This window comes from Ornithorhynchus anatinus, chromosome 4 (assembly GCF_004115215.2).
Source record: "Ornithorhynchus anatinus isolate Pmale09 chromosome 4, mOrnAna1.pri.v4, whole genome shotgun sequence".
NCBI lineage: Eukaryota > Metazoa > Chordata > Mammalia > Monotremata > Ornithorhynchidae > Ornithorhynchus > Ornithorhynchus anatinus.
Genome location: NC_041731.1, coordinates 1,460,343 through 1,479,298, shown reverse-complemented (window position 1 = coordinate 1,479,298; position 18,956 = coordinate 1,460,343). Strand labels below are relative to the sequence as shown.

The following is an 18,956-nucleotide window of genomic DNA, read 5'->3' as shown; positions in this document are numbered from 1 at the left end:
ATAAGCACTTTGGCACATATCCGCTTATACACACTGTTTATTTAAGCACTTGCTCTTGCACGTCTCCATCTTTCCAAATCACTTTTTCCTTCTATTTGGAAATTATTTTGCGTCTGTCCATCATACTGTAAGCTCCTTTGGGATAGGGATTACATCTTTTCCCTCTACAGACCCCTTCCAAGCCCTTAGAACAAGCCTCTGCATTCAAGAGGTACTCAAAGAAATCACTTGATTACTTGAATTTGGAGTCATTTGCTGATATGTAACATCATGCTTCTTATTAAACTGTAGCTTTTACACATAAAGGAGATTAAAGAGAATGACTTTTGAATCCAGTTAGACGTTCCATAGTTCGGCACAACACCGGTGTTTGCTTCGCAGTCCACCCGTTCATTTTTCTCCTGCAATTTAGATGATAGAATCTTATTGGTTTCAGTTAGTCTGTCAGTTATAATTATTGAGCGCTTACTGTGTGCAGGAAACTGTAAAAACTTGTGAGAGTGCAGTATAACGATATAAGACACATTCCCTGCCCACAAAGAGCTTACAGTCTAGAGGGGGTTATTGATTAAGTCTATTTGGTTATCAGAGCCTCATATCTGTGCATAGAATAATACTCTTTATCTGTGGAAAAGCTGCATTGTAGCCTAAAGCCTCTAGAGGGTCTCAAATCCACTCTTTCCTCAAATGTGTTTTCTATGATTTTTCTCCCGTTAGGTTCCCCTAACCCCATGGCCTGTGAGCTTGCTTATTAAGAAAATATAGTAGCAGTGGAAAGATCAGTGAGTGGATGCTGTGACCAAATCAGGCCCAAGGATCATTGAGAAACCACTTGAGAGCTGCTCTTACTGATAAGGCTGTTCATTTCACTCAGTATTTTTAAACACCTTGCTGCATGTTTTTATTTCTCCATCTGAGAATGTAACCAAAGGGAGAAATAGTGACCAAGAATCTGGATGTATGACTTGAATACTTTCCATGCTAACTGAATCAGCAATAGCATTTATTTAGGATCCAGTATGAGCTTCTTGAGGGCAGGGATCATGTCTGCTACCTCTCTTGTACTCTCTCAAGTGCTTAGTACACTGCTCTGCACACAGATTGTAGGCAGGGATCGTATCTATTCTCCTAAGTGCTTGATACAGGGCTCTGTATAGAGTTGGCAGTCAGTACAGTGCTCTGATTGAACAGATGGTATTGCATTAGTTTTATACATGAGATCTTGTGACCTGCAGCTCCATGCCCCGAGTTAGTCTGCCTTTCCCAGGTGCCTAGATTTTTCCATCCAGTTCACCCTGAGCTCAGCTAAAACCCCAGTGGTGGAAGCAGTGGTAACAGGGGCAGATGTGAGTAAAAAATAATAACGGTGACATTTAAGTGCTTACTATGTGCCCAGCCCTGCACTAAATGCTGGGGTAGATTCAGGATAATCAAGTTGGACACAGTGCCTGACCCACCTGGAGCTCACAGTCCAAGGGGATGAAAGAACAGGTATTGCATCTCCATTTTGCAGATGAGAAAACTGAGACACCAAAAAATGACTTGCCGCTAAGTCACACTGAAGTGGAGAGTCCGGATTGGAACCCAGGTCTTCTGTCTTCTAGCTGGACAAAGTCAGAATGGTGATGGTCCAGCTGTTTCCAGCTGAGGCCTCTGGAAACCCCCATTATTAAACAGTTCTTCAGTCCAGGGGCCCCAGTTAACAGCCAACTGCCCCACCAACTCTCCCAGCAGTCTCCTTCTGCATGTCACAGGGCCAGGCATGACCATGGGAATGACTTTTTGTGGTGCCCAACCACACTGTAAAGCCAGGTGTAATTTTTGTTCAGTGTGAAGTTCAACAGACCACTGACATAGACATTGAAAGGGGAGATGGCCTAGAAAAGAGGTCAAAGAAATAGGTACTAGCCAAGATCCAGGTTGAGTGATATTGGCAGGCCTGTGGTTGAGCCTCTTAAACCATCCTAGAGTTGGATCCAAGCTGGCTTGTCTTCTCTGCTTCCTGGGAATCCCTCCATGTATGGCAGCGTTCTCTTCAAGGGCTGCTGTAGTGGGATTCCAGACATCTTCTGGGAAAGCTGCTGGGGGGAGTGATGTATGTGGACACACAATCTCGCCCATCTCAGGGCTCTGGGGAGACTTGGAGGTTGCAGAGTAAAACTGAGAAAAATCTCAAAGTTGGCTTTTGTGGACTTATTAACTGTTCATTCGATGTCTGCCTACCTCTCGATCAGTTGAGCTCTTTATCTGGGCAGAGCACTATATTCCCAAGCCTCACCCAGCTTGCCCCCGCCTCCATACCACTCCTGTACTCTCTTCTGCGAGTCTTCGTGCTACTTGCAATACTCTGGTTTGGCTTGATTTGGGGGCAGGTCTCACTCATTTAGGGTGGGGGGAGCCAGTGAGATGTGGTGTTCTCTTTTTACTCCCACCCCCACTTGTCCCCGATACCTCTGGGGAGTCGGGGAGGAAAGGTAATGAGAGAAGGGAAGGGTGAAGTAGGAAAGGAGGAGAAGAGGAAGGAAGAAATAGTTGAAGGGGAAAGAATGACAACTGAGAGAACACAAAAAGAAAACATATTCCAATCTTTCCCATCCTTTTAGACTCCCCTCCACCTCCTTTCCCTCCTCCCCTTCGTCATCATCATAATGGTGGTATTGGTTAAATGCTTACTGCATGTCAACCACTGAACTAAGGGCTGGGGTAGATACATACATTCATTCAATAGTATTTACTGAGCGCTTACTATGTGCAGAGCACTGTTCTAAGCGCATGGAATGTAGAATTTGGCAACAGATAGAGACAGTCCCTGCCCAATGACTGGCTCACATGATAATCAGGTAGGACAGAGTCTCTGTCCCTCATTGGGTGCACTTTCTAAGTTGGAGGAAGGACACTTTTGAATCCCCATTTTACAGGTGAGTAAACTAAGTCAAGAGACGTTAAGTGATTTGCCCGAGTTCACAAAGTTAATGTTGGTATTTGTTAAGCGCTTACTATGTGCCGAGCACTGTTCTAAGCGCTGGGGTAGACGTAGGGGAATCAGGTTGTCCCACGTGGGGCTCACAGTCTTAATCCCCATTTTACAGATGAGGGAACTGAGGCACAGAGAAGTTAAGTGACTTGCCCACAGTCACACAGCCGACAAGTGGCAGAGCTGGGATTCGAACTCATGAGCCCTGACTCCAAAGCCCGTGCTCTTTCCACAGAGCCACGGTTCCTTCTCCTTGGCAAGTGCCAGAGTCAGGATAAGAATTCAGGTCGTCTAACTCCCCAGTTTGTGCTGGTTCCACTTCTCCATACTGCTTCTCAGCTCCTCCAACTCTGCCACTCTCCTTCCAGGGATTGGGTTGAGCATTTATTACCTCTGGAGTGGAGGTGGACTGATAATATTTACTGTCCTGAGACACTGGCTAATACAGTCCAGTAATTGACAGGGTCAAAGTAATTCTGCTTCACTAACTTGAATGGGTGAAGACAGTTTTGATTGTTTCTATCTGTTTTTTCTGTATTTTCTCCCATGCTCCCTTTCTTGTCTTCTCCTCATAGACTTGGCAGTATATTCAAAGTTTACTGGTTCTCGCTCTTTTTTTTTAATGGCATTTATTAAGCACTTACTATATGCTAGGCAATATAGTAAATGCTGGGGTAGATACAAGCTAATCAGATTGGACAAAGCCCAAATCCCAAATGGATCTCAAGGTCTTAATCCTCATTTTACAGATGAAGTAACTGAGGCACAAAGAAGTGAAGTGACTTGCCCAAGTTCACAGAGCACACAAGTGGCAGAGACGGAATTAGAACCAGGTCATTCTGACTTACAGGCCTATGCTCTATCCACTAGGCCACACTTCCAGGTGGAGGCCAGCAACTGGAGAGCTGTGTTGCTTGCCTTTTGTAACCAATCCTTCAAGAGTATTGATTGCCTGCTGTGGACAGAGCGCTGTAGTAAATACCTGGGAAAGAACAATAGTTAGTAGACAAGCTCTCTTCCCCTAAGTAGCCTCCTCTAGCAGAGAAAGCAACCAATTAATAGAATTGGCACTTATTGTTTGCAGAGCACTGAACTAAATACTTGAGAGTATGCAATAGTTAGTAGACACAATCCCATAGGGAACATAGGAGAATTAAGCAGGCAATGATATTTGAGCTCCTGCTGGTTGGAGATCACAGAACTAAGTGTTTCATTCATTCAATAGTATTAATTGAGCACTTACTATGTGCGGAGCACTGTACTGAGCTCTTGGAATGTACAAATTGGTAACAGATAGAGACAGTCCCTGCCCTTGGACGGGCTTACAGTCTAATTGGGGGGGACAGACAGACAAAAACAATAGCAATTAATAAAATCAAGGGGATGAACATCTCATTAAAACAATAGCAAATAAATAGAATCAAGGTGATGTACATCTCATTAGCAAATTAAATAGGGTAATAAATAGGGTAAGTGTTGGGAGAGTTCACTAGAGTTATCCTTGAGGAGTTTACAGTCTAGCTATAGCCATGGTCTGCTGTTCCCATAGAAGCATTAATCAGTCAGTGGTATTTCTGAGTGCTCACCGTGTGAAGAACACTACTAAGCATTTGGGAGAGTATAATACAACAGAGCTGGTAGACAGGCCCCCTGTTCACAAGGAAGAAACAGTGTAGCCTAGTAGATAGGGTTCAGGTCCTAGAGTCAGAAGGACCTTCTAATCTGGGCTCTGCCATTTGTCTTCTGTGTGATTTTAAGCAAGTCATTTAACGTCTCTGCCTCAGCTTTCTCATTTGTAGTAATAATAATTGTGGCATTTGTTAAGCGCCTACTATGTGCCAGGCACTGTTCTAAGCAGCGGGGTAGATAGAACAGTCGGTTTGGACACAGTCCCTGTCCCACATAGGACTCACAGCCTTAATCCCCATTTTACGGATGAGGGAACTGAGGCAAAGAGAAGTTAAGTGACTTGCCCAAGGTCACACAGCAGACAAGTGACAGTCGGGATTAGAACCCAGGTCCTTCTGACTCCCAGACCCGTGCTGTATCTGCTGTACCATGCTGCTTCTGGGGATTAAGACTACGGGTCCCATATGAGACAGGGATTGTGTCCATTCTGATTGTCTTGTATTTACCCCAGCGTTTAGCATATTGCCGGGCAAATAGTACGGGCTTAACAAATGCCATTTTTTTTTTAAAGGAGTTTCCAGTCTAGAGGAGGAGCTTACAGTTTCACGAATTACCAGGTGAATCGGAAGCAACTGTTAACAGTCACTTGTGATAGCTGCATGTCATGAGCCCAGATATGTAGCTTTTGTTGGTGGTTCATCCTGACTTGTTCCCTGCTTGCGATTGCTCAATTGAATGGCTCTAGCAGGAAAGCAGCATTTGCATGTAATACCTGTTCCACTGATGCTTGTCAGTGGGATAATTAACAATATGATTTGTACATATAGTGCCTTCTGGTATTCACAACACAGTTTGTGCACTTAATTAGCTCTTGGAATAGCAAATGTTTCAAAGATGATAAACACTTTTCCACTGAAAAGTTACCAAGGTGGTTATGTATTCATAGAAATTTAGTTCATTCTACTCCAATTAAAACTCTGATAGACGTGTGCTCTCAGTAGGTAAACATCACCTGCAGTTCCACATGCTTGCATCTCAGGGTCCTCCAGGAGATTTCATTGGGGAAATCAACCACTTAGCTCCTCTAAAACAGCTTCCAGGAAGCATTATTAAGTTTCTATTGTACGATGCCCGTCTGTGGTGTTATTCCTGTTCTGATGCCAACTTCCCCAAATACAGTTTGGTGCCATTAGAATCTGGACAGAAGTACCTAAGAACTGCTTAAACAAATGGTGACTTCTTATTGCAGCAGCTGTGCATGAACAATCTTGAAACGCAGAAGTGTTATTGAACCCAGAGGCAGGTCTTCTAGTTTTGGACCCCAAAAATGTAATTCTTGTCTGCAGGTTGCAATTCATGCTCGTGTTCAGTGGGCCTTGTAAGACACAGGCAGGGAAGTGGATTTCAGTCAACCAGCATGGCCTAGTGGATAAAGCGTGGTTCTGAGATTCAGAGGGACGGAGTTCTAATCCCAGCTCTACTATTCGTCTGCTATGTGTAATCTTGGGCATGTCACAACTTCTCTGTGCCTCAGTTCCTTAATTTGTAAATTGGAGATTACGATTATGAGCCTCATGTGGGACAGGGACTGTGTCCAACCTGATTAGCTTTTATCTATCCCAGCACTTCGTACAGTACGTGGAACATGGTAAGCACTTAACAAATGCACCACACACACACACACACAAATCAATGATATTTGAGTGCGTACCATGTGCAGAGGTCTGTACTAAGTGCTTGAGAAAGTACAATAGAGCTGGTAGACAGTCCCTACCCACGAAGAGCTTAGAGTTTGCAGTGATTTCCAACCAATCAGTTTTCTTCAAAAAATGGTCTTGGGTGAAGGATGACCGTTCTTAAATAGTGCCGGTGGTAAAATCTAAGGATTTTTAGAAGCTGATTTAAGGACCCAAAACACAGTAGCTTTGGGCTCTTCATCTTGGGGAGCTAAGTGTGTAAACAAATATCTGAAGAGATTTAGCCACTGGGAAAAATTAAGTGTCTATCTGGCTTTGAGCTAGGAACCTTCATGGTGGGTGAAAATAAATCTCTCACAATTTACCTTTAATTGCCTCGGTTCTAGAAAGTAGCAAAGTTCCTTCTGGATTTCCTCCCTTAATGCAGATCAATCATTTGTCACTGGGCCTGGAAATTATAACCTGTCTCTCAAGGGTAATTTCTTAACTAAGTACCTTATGGACCAAAAGATTGATAGAGTATTAAAGTCTTTTGACTACTCCACTGCCCAGATGGCTGTGTCACTCTAGACTCTGTACACAGCTTGTGTTTTAACAGAATGAATTTTGGAACAACCAGGAAAGCTCTCATTTTAAGCATGCTTTAAACAGGTGCCACATAGGCATTATGTGAGGGAGGTGATTTTTCTCCTGCCAGTTGGATCAGTAGTAGAAGAGCAGGTAGATGCAATGTTCCCTGTCTGGGCTTCTCTCACAGCTTTTTTTGTGGGCCCAGATTGACCACTTCCTCCTGTCCAGCAGGAAGATGGGTGATTCTGCTAGATTAGCCTCCACCCCCACAGCTGTATGGGAAAGTGGCATGGCCTAATGGGTAGAGCGTGAGTCTGGGTGTCAGAAGGACCTGGGTTCTAATCCTGACTCCAACATGTTTCGGCACCTTGGACAAGTCACTGCACTTCTGTGCCTCAGTTACCTCATCTGTAAAATGGGATTAAGACTGTGAGCCCCATGTGGGACATGAACTGTATCCAACCTGATTACCTTGTGTCTACCCCAGTGCTAAATACACATAGTCAGCACTTAGCAAATACCATAAAAAAAAAAGGGAAAGGACTGGCCCTTTTTAATGGAGTCCAACAAAGAAATGAACACCTCAGAGAGCTGAATGACTTTTTCTTTGACTTTTACAGTCAGACACAACCAGATAATCTCATGGACTTTCTCCAATCCACCAGCAAGGCCTACAAATTGTTAAAGATGTTCTATTATTCTGTAGAGTGAGGGCAACTCTAGCCTCTTCACAGAAGTTCTAAAGAGATTGCAACAGTGGTTTAATATTCTCCTCAGCCCATCTGCTAACACTGAAGGCAAGGCAATACTGCAAAAGATGGAAAAACTTCCAAAATGTAAAGAAATGGCACTTTTCACCAGGGATTAGTTGGGGAAGTCACTGCAACAGAGCCTGGAAGACTTACAAGGCAGCTGGACCCCACGGCATACCTGCTGTGCTCTATGAGTCTGGAGGAGGCACCCTGCTTTTACATTTCCTCAAGCTCTTCCTCAAACCATGGAGCTTGAAAGGGATGCTACAGATTTCAAAGACCCCACCACTATCATGAACCTCAAAAAGAGAGATGAAAAACCATGGCAATTATCAAGGCAAGTCATTGCTCTCTGTTGGCAGCAAGAACCTAGGCAGGGGACTCCTGGATCGGTTTCTGATGGTTGTTGTCAGATGAATGTTCTCGGGAGCAAACCTTTATTATCTCTGCAGTATGTTGGATGCAGGGAAATACAAGAGACCAGGGCCTCCACATGGACCTTGCCTAAATGTCTCTCACTACTGGTGAACCTGATTGTGAAAATCACAAGTTAAATCTGACTGCTTCAAAATATTCCTCAAGGACTCGAGATGCCTCTCTGATGTAACTGGGTCAAACCAGAACTGATGGGGATTATTGGACCCTATCCCCATCATCAGTGGAATAAAGCAGAGCTGTTTCAGGCAGTCATCTTCAAGATCCTAACAAGGGATCTGGTTAGAGTCTTGATGCAGTCCTATGGAAAATTTCCAAATCTACCAACTAAATTTGCCATTGGGATCCTGGAATGGGTTTCTCAGGAGCTATGTACTTCCATGGTGTTTGTCAGAAACCTTAATAATAATAATAATAATAATAATGTTGATATTTGTTAAACGCTTACTATGTGCCGAGCAATGTTTAAGCGCTGGAGTAGACACGGGAATCAGGTTGTCCCACGTGGGGCTCACATTCTTAATCCCCATTTTACAGATGAGGTAACTGAGGCACAGAGAAGTTAAGTGACTTGCCCACAGTCACACAGCTGACAAGTGGCAGAGCTGGGAATCGAACTCATGACCTCTGACTCCAAAGCCCTTGCTCTTTCCACTGAGCCACGCTGCTTCACCACTGGGAGGTGTGCAGGTGACTGTGAATGGCTTTTCAGAATCAGCAAAATGCTAGGGACTAATGAATTAGACTAAAGAAATGCATTAAACTCTGTAAACAGCTAGAGATTTCATTGTCACTGAATTCTGCTTCTGAAGCAGTGTGTTGGCCAGTGGCACAGAGTTTGTCAATAGAAAACAGGTTCACGAGGATCCGTTTGCCTGACAGACAGAGAGGGTGGTGTCAGTATGGCATTAGCTTTTAAGACAAGTCAAAGGTGGGTAGAATAGAGCTAAGAAGCATCATGCCCCTCTGTAAAGAGCATAGCCCGCGAGTCAGAGGACCTGGTTTCTCATCCTGGCTCCGTAATTTGCCTGCTGTATAACCTCGGGCAAGTTACTTTGTCTCTGTGCCTCAGTTTCCTCATATGTAAAATGGGGATTTAATACTTGTTCTCCCTCCCCTTTAGACTCTGAGCTCCGTCTATTTATCTTGTATCTGCCTCAGAGCTTATGATGGGGGTGGGGGACTAGTGGAGGCAACCATCATTCTCCAGGTTTTTGCATTGGTCTTAAAGGTATTGTGTCCATGGTTGGCTACTGGATGGTAAAAATTATGTGGGGAACCTTTCAAGAGCTTAAAAAATAGCATGCAAGATCATGAAATTGGCCGGGGGGGTGGGGTGGGGATTGTTTATATGAGGAAAGGTGAAAGGAAGTGGTCTGGTTTAACCTAAAGAAGAGGTTTCCTTTTATATTGTGTAACTTTTTCATTAAAAACAATTTATACAATACATGCAATGTTGTTTCTTCATTTCTTTCTCCTTACTTTTGGATCTTCCACTGCTTTCTTCTTCACAACATATTCTTTCTTAAATTTGCCAACAAAAACTTCCTCATTCCAGGTCCTCCATAATGAGTTGAACTGCCCCCCACATGTAATTTTCAGCCTCAAAAACTATGATACAACTTTTTTCCTTGTAAGTTAAAAACCTCAACTAGAGGGTGGCCACTTCTTTATTGGGTGAAGAATTTTTATGATGAGCTTTCACCCTCAGCCACCAAGGATTGAATGAAAGGCATAAGGCTTAAAAGCAGGCATTAGAGACTTTGTGAGGATAAAATTGTTGGTTCCATAGGGTAGTGATTATCAAATCTGCTTTACATGCAGATGGTCCTGGGTCCTCAAGACTGTAAGTTCTTTTTGGTCAGGGAACATTTCTACCATCTCTGTTGTATTGTACTCTTCCAAATGCCTAGTTCAGGAAGCAGCGTGGCTCAGTGGAAAGAGCATGGGCTTTGGAGTCAGGGCTCATGAGTTCGAATCCCAGCTCTGCCACTTGTCGGCTGTGTGACTGTGGGCAAGTCGCTTCACTTCTCTGTGCCTCAGTTCCCTCATCTGTAAAATGGGGATTAAAGACTGTGAGCCCCACGTGGGACAACCTGATTCCCCTATGTCTACCCCAGCGCTTAGAACAGTGCTCGGCACATAGTAAGCGCTTAACAAATACCAACATTATTATTATTATTACTCTGCACACAGTAATCACTCAATAAATACCATTAATTAATGAACCTCCAAACTGGGACTCCACAGGAGGATACTCCTACTGTTTGGAAGTATTTTCTGTTGGTCAGCCCACCCGTTTAGAGTGGAAGCTCCATGGAGGCCAGTGATCATCTCCTGCTTATGCTGTAGCCTCTTAAATGCTCCGGGTGCTTGCTGCTCAGGAGCTGTTGTGTAAACACTACTGAAGATGATAATGGTTGTGGAGGCTCCATCACTGGAAAGTTCAAAGAAATCTTGGATGGGTTAGTTATTCATTTGTGTGGAGGCAGGAGGTTGGAACAGATGACGTTTTTGTAGCTTTTTCCAACACATTTACTCAGTGATTTTGGTGATTGTGTTCCTGCAGCTGGACTTTTCTCAGAGTGACACCAGCTTCTGATTCCCTTGCTGTGACTGAGAGCAGGTCGATTGGTCTCCTGAAGCAGGGCTTCCTTTGCACCCTGCCTGTCTCTGTAATCACGGGAAATGAACTTTGCAGGACACTCTCAGTTCAGGCATCGGCCGTTTGCCAATCTGATTTGGAGGTGCACAAATGCTCGCAAAAGATTTAAGAAGGGAAGTTTGTTTGCTATATAAATACAGGCCTGCATATATATAAATGTTTGTGTGTGTATGTATAACTTAAGAAAAAGAATACGCCCTGACATCATTTTCAACCATATTTATTAACCTGCCATGTGCATAGCACCAGATTAAGCCTTTGGGTGATTATCGTGGAGGAAGTAGGCATAATAAGGCCCTCAAGGACCTTACAATCTAGAGACAACATTAAGGTAATTATTTGTATCTCCTTCTAAGATCTGAATAGCTTATTCTGGCCTTAGTGATTCAGTGTTTAAGCAGCATCAGTATAGATGGATGCATTCTTTAGGGCTTAATGATTTCTGCAATTTCAGTTATCTTCGGAGAAACTTGCAAGAAAAAGAGGCAGGGAAAGTCAACATCAGAAAATATGATCGTCACAGTCATTATCTCTTCTTTTCCATCTATGGATGCTAGTGCGTTAGTAATTGTCCTAGATATAAAATAACTGATCAGGATATTGAATGGGATGTAGGGAAAGATCACAATTTTATCATGTTTTGTATTTATTTCAATTATCTAAGAAACACCTGGTGATTTCAGCCTTATAGTCTGATTTGTCATTCATCTGAATAATAGGAAAATATGAATTTGTCTCCTGGTAGATATGGAAGTAATATATAGTTAAGTACTTTTATTATAGGTCTGTATAGAATATCATTAGTACAGTCATATTTCTATCTCCTAGTGTGATAACGCCAGTGGGACAAATGGGAAAGACATTGAATCTTCACACAAAGGAAATGGGTTTTATAATGAGTGCAGTTTGAACAGAACTAATCTCTTTTTTGGATCATTACTTCACCTAATCACAAAGCTTTTTTTAATTCAAATCCTTGCAGGGTTCTAATTGGTGACCTCTAGAGCTTGATAATTGTATAAGATAGCCGGTCTATTGCAGTATTCCTAATGGCCTTTGCAATTAAAAGTGAGAAATACAGCTTAACCCTTGGGCTGATATAGTTGAAGAGTCGACTCTTCATTTTTCAAGTTTTTAATAATTTGAAAACACTTACCCAGAAACAGCTCAAGTCATTATTAGCTTGCTGATTTCTCCAGTTCTTGTTGATGGAGTGCTCAGTGATGGAGTGATGGAGTGATGAGGTACTGTGAGCCTCATGAGAGAGTTGGGAACAGTGACCTATCAGATTTTATTGACTCAACCACAGTGTTTGGTACATAGTGAGCGCTTAACAAATACCACAACTATTATTGTAGTGGGTAACCCTTAAATACTGAAAATTGAATCAGAGACATTCAGCATCTTGTATGATGTAAGCTAACTGTCTTTATTCACCCAACGACCCCCTCCAGGTGCACTGGGAATTTATTTCACAAAGAAAATTTGAATTAGTGAGGTGGCAGGATACTTTGAACTTTGAGATAGATCTACAGAACCTTTGAGTGCTGCTTGATCCTAAGAATAATTTGATGTATAAAACATTCATTAATGACTCCGGCTTTCTCTCCTAGAAGGATGTTTCCCAGATTAAAATGAAACCAGTCTAGTTGTCCGGCTGCATAATGAATTCAGTAATATATTTTGAAGGTCAATCAGGAAGAGATCCTTGTTTAACACCTCTGCAGTACACCTGAAGAGTTTGTAATTATTGCTCCAGATGGATTCCTGGATTGTCACAAATGCAGTGTCCTGTGGCCTGAAAGCCTGGCATTTTAATCCTCGGTATTATCAAAAACCTTAATCACTCGTTTGTTTATTATTTCTGAGCCCAGAGGCTGCCTTGGCACCCGAAGCTGAATCCAGTACAACAGAATGTAATCTAGGGATTAGAGAAAGTCAAATCCTCCTATCCATTCGACCTTGAAAATCTGATTGGATTTCCTTTCTGTTCTGGCTTCGTTTTCCACAACGAACTCGAGCTTGATCCAAAGAGACCTTGCAAAATCTCCAGTGATGTTCGTACAAGCGCAGAAATGCTGGTTCCCCCTTCTCGACATCGGGGGTGTGAGAGGAATGTTATGGCTTCGGGATGAAGTTACAAAGCTAATCATGATGCATCAAGCACCAGCTGAGTATTTGGACTGTAATCATTGCAATTTCCAACAGCAGTTCACGGTTATTTACAGCATCTCTTCCATCTCTTTGCATTGCCTCCCTTTCAATTCTGTAAACTTGATGTGATTCAGAGATAATCTGTGCTCTCATAGAAATAGACTAGTGTGGGCTTGCAAAGATATGCTATCAACTTATTCTCCATTTGATAAGCCAGTTGTGTTCTTCCTTTATAAAATCTGCTTCAGCCGTGTTGTGTGAGCTAACCTAAGTGCAACTGCGAGGATGATGTCGTCAATCCAACTGCCACTCTGGTGAAGAATGTCCCCAGAAGATGGACAGTGACAGCCTGTGGCACAACTAGGTCTTCGTCTGTAGGGAACATGTTTACCAACTGTAATACTGTACTCTCCCAAGTACTTAAATACAGTGCTCTGCACACAGTAAGCGCTCGATAAGTACAATTCCCCTACCTGCCCTCCCTTCTTCATTGTAGCAACTTTTGGTATTGTACTGTCCTGAGCGCTTAGTACAGTGCTCTCCACACAGTAGGCACTCAACAAATACCACTGAGTGATTCCACTCTGGGCAGGGCGATTGTGGCTTTTTGCCTCATGAAGATGTTCCTGATTACAGAGCCTTTTGCTATTTCAAATCTGCCTCTTGCTATTCCTGCCTTCCAGAGGCCTCTGAGAAGAAACTTCTCCTTCTCCCCTTGAACTAGATTACTGTCTGCCCCTCCTCATCCCCCTTCTAAAACATCTTAAGTAAAGGTTATTCTCAAGGTGGGCATCACGTCTCTTCTGTTGAAGGTTTCCCCTCATCTGGTGCACTGCTCTGCCGACAGGAAGCGTTGGGTAAATGCTAAGGTTGTGGTGAAGAGGATTGTTACTCTCTCCACCTGCTTTCCCTCTGAGATGATGAGGTGTGATTGGTACCAGTATCTGAATGGTATAGTTTGTTTAAATTAGTACCTAGTCATTTGGGAGGCAAAACAAATTGGTTCATCCTACTCAGAGAAGAGGTTCCAATTAGACACAAATTGTTAAATTGGTTTTTCAGTGTCAGACTCTGTGATGGCTTTCTTGTTAAAAGTTGTATATTTTAGCTGTTCATTTTCCAATAGTCTTCATACAATACCAATATCCGATAGAAATGAGGAGTTTGAATGCTATTTAGGAAACTGCTTTCACGTGACTTAGAGGTACCAGCAAATGAATGCGTTAAGTGAGTTTTATTCCCCTGGAAAAAAGCAATAAGTTTCATATCATGGGCTCAATTAGGTGTAACTGTGCATGTCTTCAGCTTTAATTAGTAGAAGAAAACATCCCCATTTTATTTCTGAGCATATTAAGATTAGACAGGCTTTTTGATATAGGAAATGGCTATGGGTGCATATCTATCAATAGGTGTGTGAATGGATGTATGTACAGACAGAATACCAGTTTCTCTCAGCAGTGTTTGAAATGGAAAGGACACTTACATGGCAGAATAGGAAGCTGCAGCTTGAGATTTTTCCTAAGCCTGGTAGCATCTCCCACAGGATAACAGGCCCAAGACTGTAAGCCCATTCAAAGAATCAATCAGTAGGTATTTATTGATCACCTACTTGGTTCAGAACACTGTTAAGCACTTGGGAGAGAACAGAAGTGCAGCATGTGGTAGAGAAGGGGCCTGAGATTCAGAAGGTCATGGGTTCTAATTCTGGCTCTGCCACTTGTCTGCCATGTGACCTCGCTTCTGTGTCACCTCATTTCTCTAAGCCTCAATTACCTCAATTCCCATTTTACAGATGACTGTGAGCCTCACATGGAACAGGGATTGTGTCCAACCCAATTTCCTGATATCCACCCCAGCACTTAGTACAGTGCCTGGCACAGAGTAAACGCTGAATCAATACCATTATTACCCCTCTTCAAAACCCTACTTAAAAATCACCTCCTCCAAGAGGCGTTCCCAGACTGAGCTCCTCTTCCCTCTCTACTCCCTCTGCCATCCCCCCTTTACCTCTCTGCACAAGCAGCGTGGCTCAGTGGAAAGAGCATGGGCTTTGGAGTCAGGGCTCATGAGTTCGAATCCCGGCTCTGCCACTTGTCGGCTGTGTGACTGTGGGCAAGTCACTTAACTTCTCTGTGCCTCAGTTCCCTCATCTGTAAAATGGGGATGAAGACTGTGAGCCCCACGTGGGACAACCTGATTCCCCTATGTCTACCCCAGCGCTTAGAACGGTGCTCGGCACATAGTAAGCGCTTAACAAATACCAACATTATTATTATTATTATTAAAGCCTCATTTTCCCCTTTTCCCTCTGCTCCTCCACCTCTCCCTTCCCATCCCCACAGCACTGTACTCGTCCGCTCAACTGTATATATTTTCGTTACCCTATTTATTTTGTTAATGAATTGTACATCGCCTCGATTCTATTTAGTTGCCATTGTTTTTACGAGATCTTCTTCCCCTTGACGCTGTTTATTGCCATTGTTCTCGTCTGTCCGTCTCCCCCGATTAGACTGTAAGCCCGTCAAACGGCAGGGACTGTCTCTATCTGTTGCCGACTTGTTCATCCCAAGCGCTTAGTACAGTGCTCTACACATAGTAAGCGCTCAATAAATACTATTGAATGAATAGTATTATTATGGCTTTGGCTACTTTTACTGTTTGGACCCTGCACTTCCAGGAGCCTGAAATTCTGTTCTTCATGCCGCAGTGTCCAGTTGCTCATATTCTGTTTATCTTTGTCCTTGTATTATGTTATTTTGGGATTCCATCTTTCATTCATTCATTTATTCAGTCAGTCATATTAAGTGCTTACTGTGTGCAGAGCTAAGCGCTAAGTACCGAGTGCTTGGGAAAGTACAATAGAGCAATAAAGAGTGACAGTCCCCGCTCACAGTGAGCTCACAGTCTGGGGGAAGGGGGAGACAGACATCAATACAAATAGACATCAATATAAATAAATAAAATGACAGATATACATAAGTACTCTGGGGCGGGACGAGGGGGGAAGAGCAAAGGGAGCAAGTCGGGGCAATGCAGAAAAGAGTGAGAGATGAGGAATACTGGGGTTTTCTGTATGTGCCTGTTCTGTAGACTGTAAGCTCATTCTGGCCAGGAGTCCAGTCTACTCACTCTTTCCCAAGCTCTGAGTACAGCATTCTTTACACAGTAAGTTCTCAATAAATATTACTTATTGATTATCCTAAACCCTCTTCTCCTACTTTACTCTTAAATTTTGAGTCGCTCACTGGACTTGGACCATAATTAACTCTCTCCTTGTTTTCATTTCCCTGTGTTTTGCCCTGTGTGCTGGATCTACTATATACTGCCATGTAACGATATATTACTGTAACTACAACTAGAGGACACACTCTCTGTCATTAAGAATCTTACAGCAAGCTCCTCGGAGGGCCAGGACTATTTGTACAAAGTCTTTTGTACTCTCCCAAGTGCTTAGGACAGTGTTCTACACCAAGTAGATAATCAGTAAATACCTGTTGATGGATCATTCTGCCCAGACAATGATCCCATTTCAGCATCTTTGAATTTTGACCTTTACTGATGCTTTCAGATGTGAAACAGAAGCAGAGCAACAGAACTGGGAAAATACAAGCATTCTGGCCTATCATTCTTCCCAGAAACCTGATTTATTGTGCAGTGCATCACCAGCCTTAATCAGGCATCCTCAAACTTGAACCACTTATTTTAAATGATCACACCATGCTGGATATTAGCATTAGATAGCCTTATTGAAAATGAGTCAACTGAATGCATTCTTCTCCAAACGTTTTTGCTTTCACATCCTTTGAATATCATTGGATCTATAGTAGAGAAATAAGTGAGGCAGCAAGGAAGTGTGCTTTCTATTGAATTTATTTTAGCTGGCTCACCAATATTTTATTCAGTAATGTGAGAGAATGATCTGAAACTCATTAAAATTAATAGCTAATGATAGAGGATGAGCAGTCTTTCTGTATGATGTTTTATTTCTAGTTTTTTGTTGCTGTTGACATTAAAGGTGATCATAAATCAATAAGTCCATGAAAGTATGCCTTAAAGTAGCTTGTTTTCATTTAGTGGATATTTCTCTAATTCAGTTCATTGCATTGACCCTGTAGGGTGCAGATGCCTTTCACACCAACGTTGAAGAAGCAAAGTAGCAAATGCATCAGCTTCTAAATGTCCTCTTCAAAACCTCTAAACTTTGTAGAAAAATATTTTAGCCAAAAGCAGGGATTGTGTCTAAGTTCAATCATTCGTATTGATAGAATGCTTACTGTATGCAGAGGACTGTATTAAGCACTCGGGAGAGTTCAATGCAACAGAGTCGGTAGACACATTCCCTGCCCGCAATGAACCCGCAGTCTGGAGGGGAGACATATATAAATAAATAAATTTGATATAAATAAATGACAGATCTGTACATAAGTGCTGTGGGACTGAGGGAGGTCTGAATAAAGTGAGTAAATCAGCGCAATGCAGAGGGAAGTGGGAAAAGAGTAAATGAGGGCTTACCTCTTGGAGGAGTTGTACCTTCAATTATTGCTATTGTTCTTGTCTGTCCGTCTCCCCCGATCAGACTGTAAGCCCGTCAAAGGGCAGGGACTGTCTCTATCTGTTACCGATTTGTACATTCCAAGCGCTTAATACAGTGCTCTGCACATAGTAAGCACTCAATAAATACTATTGAATGAAATACTATTGAATGAATGACTTTGAAGGTGGAGAGGGTAAGTGTCTGTCAGTTATGGGTGTTCCATGCCAGAGGCAGCATGCGGGTGAGAGGTCATCGGCAAAATATACGAGATCAAGATAGAGTGAGTAGGTTGGCATAGAAAAGAGAAGTGTGCGGGCCGGGGTGTAGTAGGAGAGTAGTGAGGTAGGAGGGGGCAAGGTGATTGAGTGTTTTAGATTCAGTGATAAGGAGTTTCTGTTCGATGCGGAAGCGGATGGGCAGCCACTGGAGGTTTTTAAAGAATGGGGAAACGTGGACTGAACTTTTTTGTAGAAAAATGATCTTGGCAGCTGAGTGAAGTATGGACTGGTTTCTGGGAAGACAGGAGACTGATAGAGTAATCTAGGCAGGATAGGGGAAGTACTTGGGTTAACGTGGTAGCAGTTTGAATGGAGAGGAAAGGGCAGATTTTAGTGATGTTGTAAGATCGGATATCTGTCAATTGAAGTTCCCCAGGAGAAATCAGTGGCCACTGAGGATTGGAGCTACTATTTAACGATGAAGTGGAGCATATTGTATTAAGGTTTCATATACAACTAATAATAATAATTGGACTATTTATCAAGCACTGTTCTAAGCCCTGGGGTAGGTACAAGTCAAACAGATCGGGCACAGAACCTATTTATAGGTTGTCTATCTCAAGTGAATTTTTAAAGAATAGGTGGAACGGATGTTAGGGAGAGGCTAGTTCCCCTCCATTCCTCCTTTCCATATTCTCTATTTATGGCCCTTTTGAGCTAAGTATTCGGTCACTCACCTGACAGGGTCACAGAAGGCCAGTCCAACGTGTGTCGATCGTCATGTTGAAATTTTTCTTGTGCTGTTTCGTGACCCACAACAATTGTGTTTGAATTCATCACAAATGACAAAGCTTTTCCGAACTCTCCACAAGTAGGGAAGTCTGTTACTGATTTAAGAATTCATGGCATGTATTTTTTCCCCCCACAGAAATTGAGAAGTTCCAGAAAGGGGAAGGAAAAGAAGAAGAAAAGTACATTGATGTAGTGATTAATAAAAACATGAAGCTGGGACAGAAAGTGTTAATTCCCGTGAAGCAGTTCCCCAAGGTAAGCAAGTACATAGGGAAGTTGGCTGTTTCGGTTTGACGGTTTTATTCAAATGAAAATGTCTTTCACCCATTCATTGGTATGAGACTGTAACCCCAAAAAGTTTCTCTCTAGCATAGGTAAAGTTGCACCTTTTCGTTTTAATTTATTTAGTTTTCATCAATATCCTATTTTGGCACTTGATCTGAGGGTAGGTTAACCCAGTTCAGAAAAATGAGGAGAAAAATGTCATAGAAACTTCTTAGCTTTGCTTTCCCAAGAAGAGAGCTTTTCACCTGAAA

The 18,956-nt window shown here is 42.6% G+C and overlaps 1 protein-coding gene across 2 annotated transcripts in view; it reads left to right on the top strand.

The window, feature by feature from the left end:
• Positions 1–18,956, top strand: part of KHDRBS3 (KH RNA binding domain containing, signal transduction associated 3) — a 117,342-nt gene that overhangs the window by 24,426 nt on the left and 73,960 nt on the right. For both annotated transcript variants that reach the window (XR_003758974.2, XM_029063840.2), the window contains exon 2: positions 18,557–18,675. Coding sequence is in view for 1 of the 2 variants with exons in the window: in XM_029063840.2 (XP_028919673.1) it covers positions 18,557–18,675 (119 nt within the window). In the remaining variant the exon portion in view is untranslated. The remainder of the gene's footprint in view (positions 1–18,556; positions 18,676–18,956) is intronic.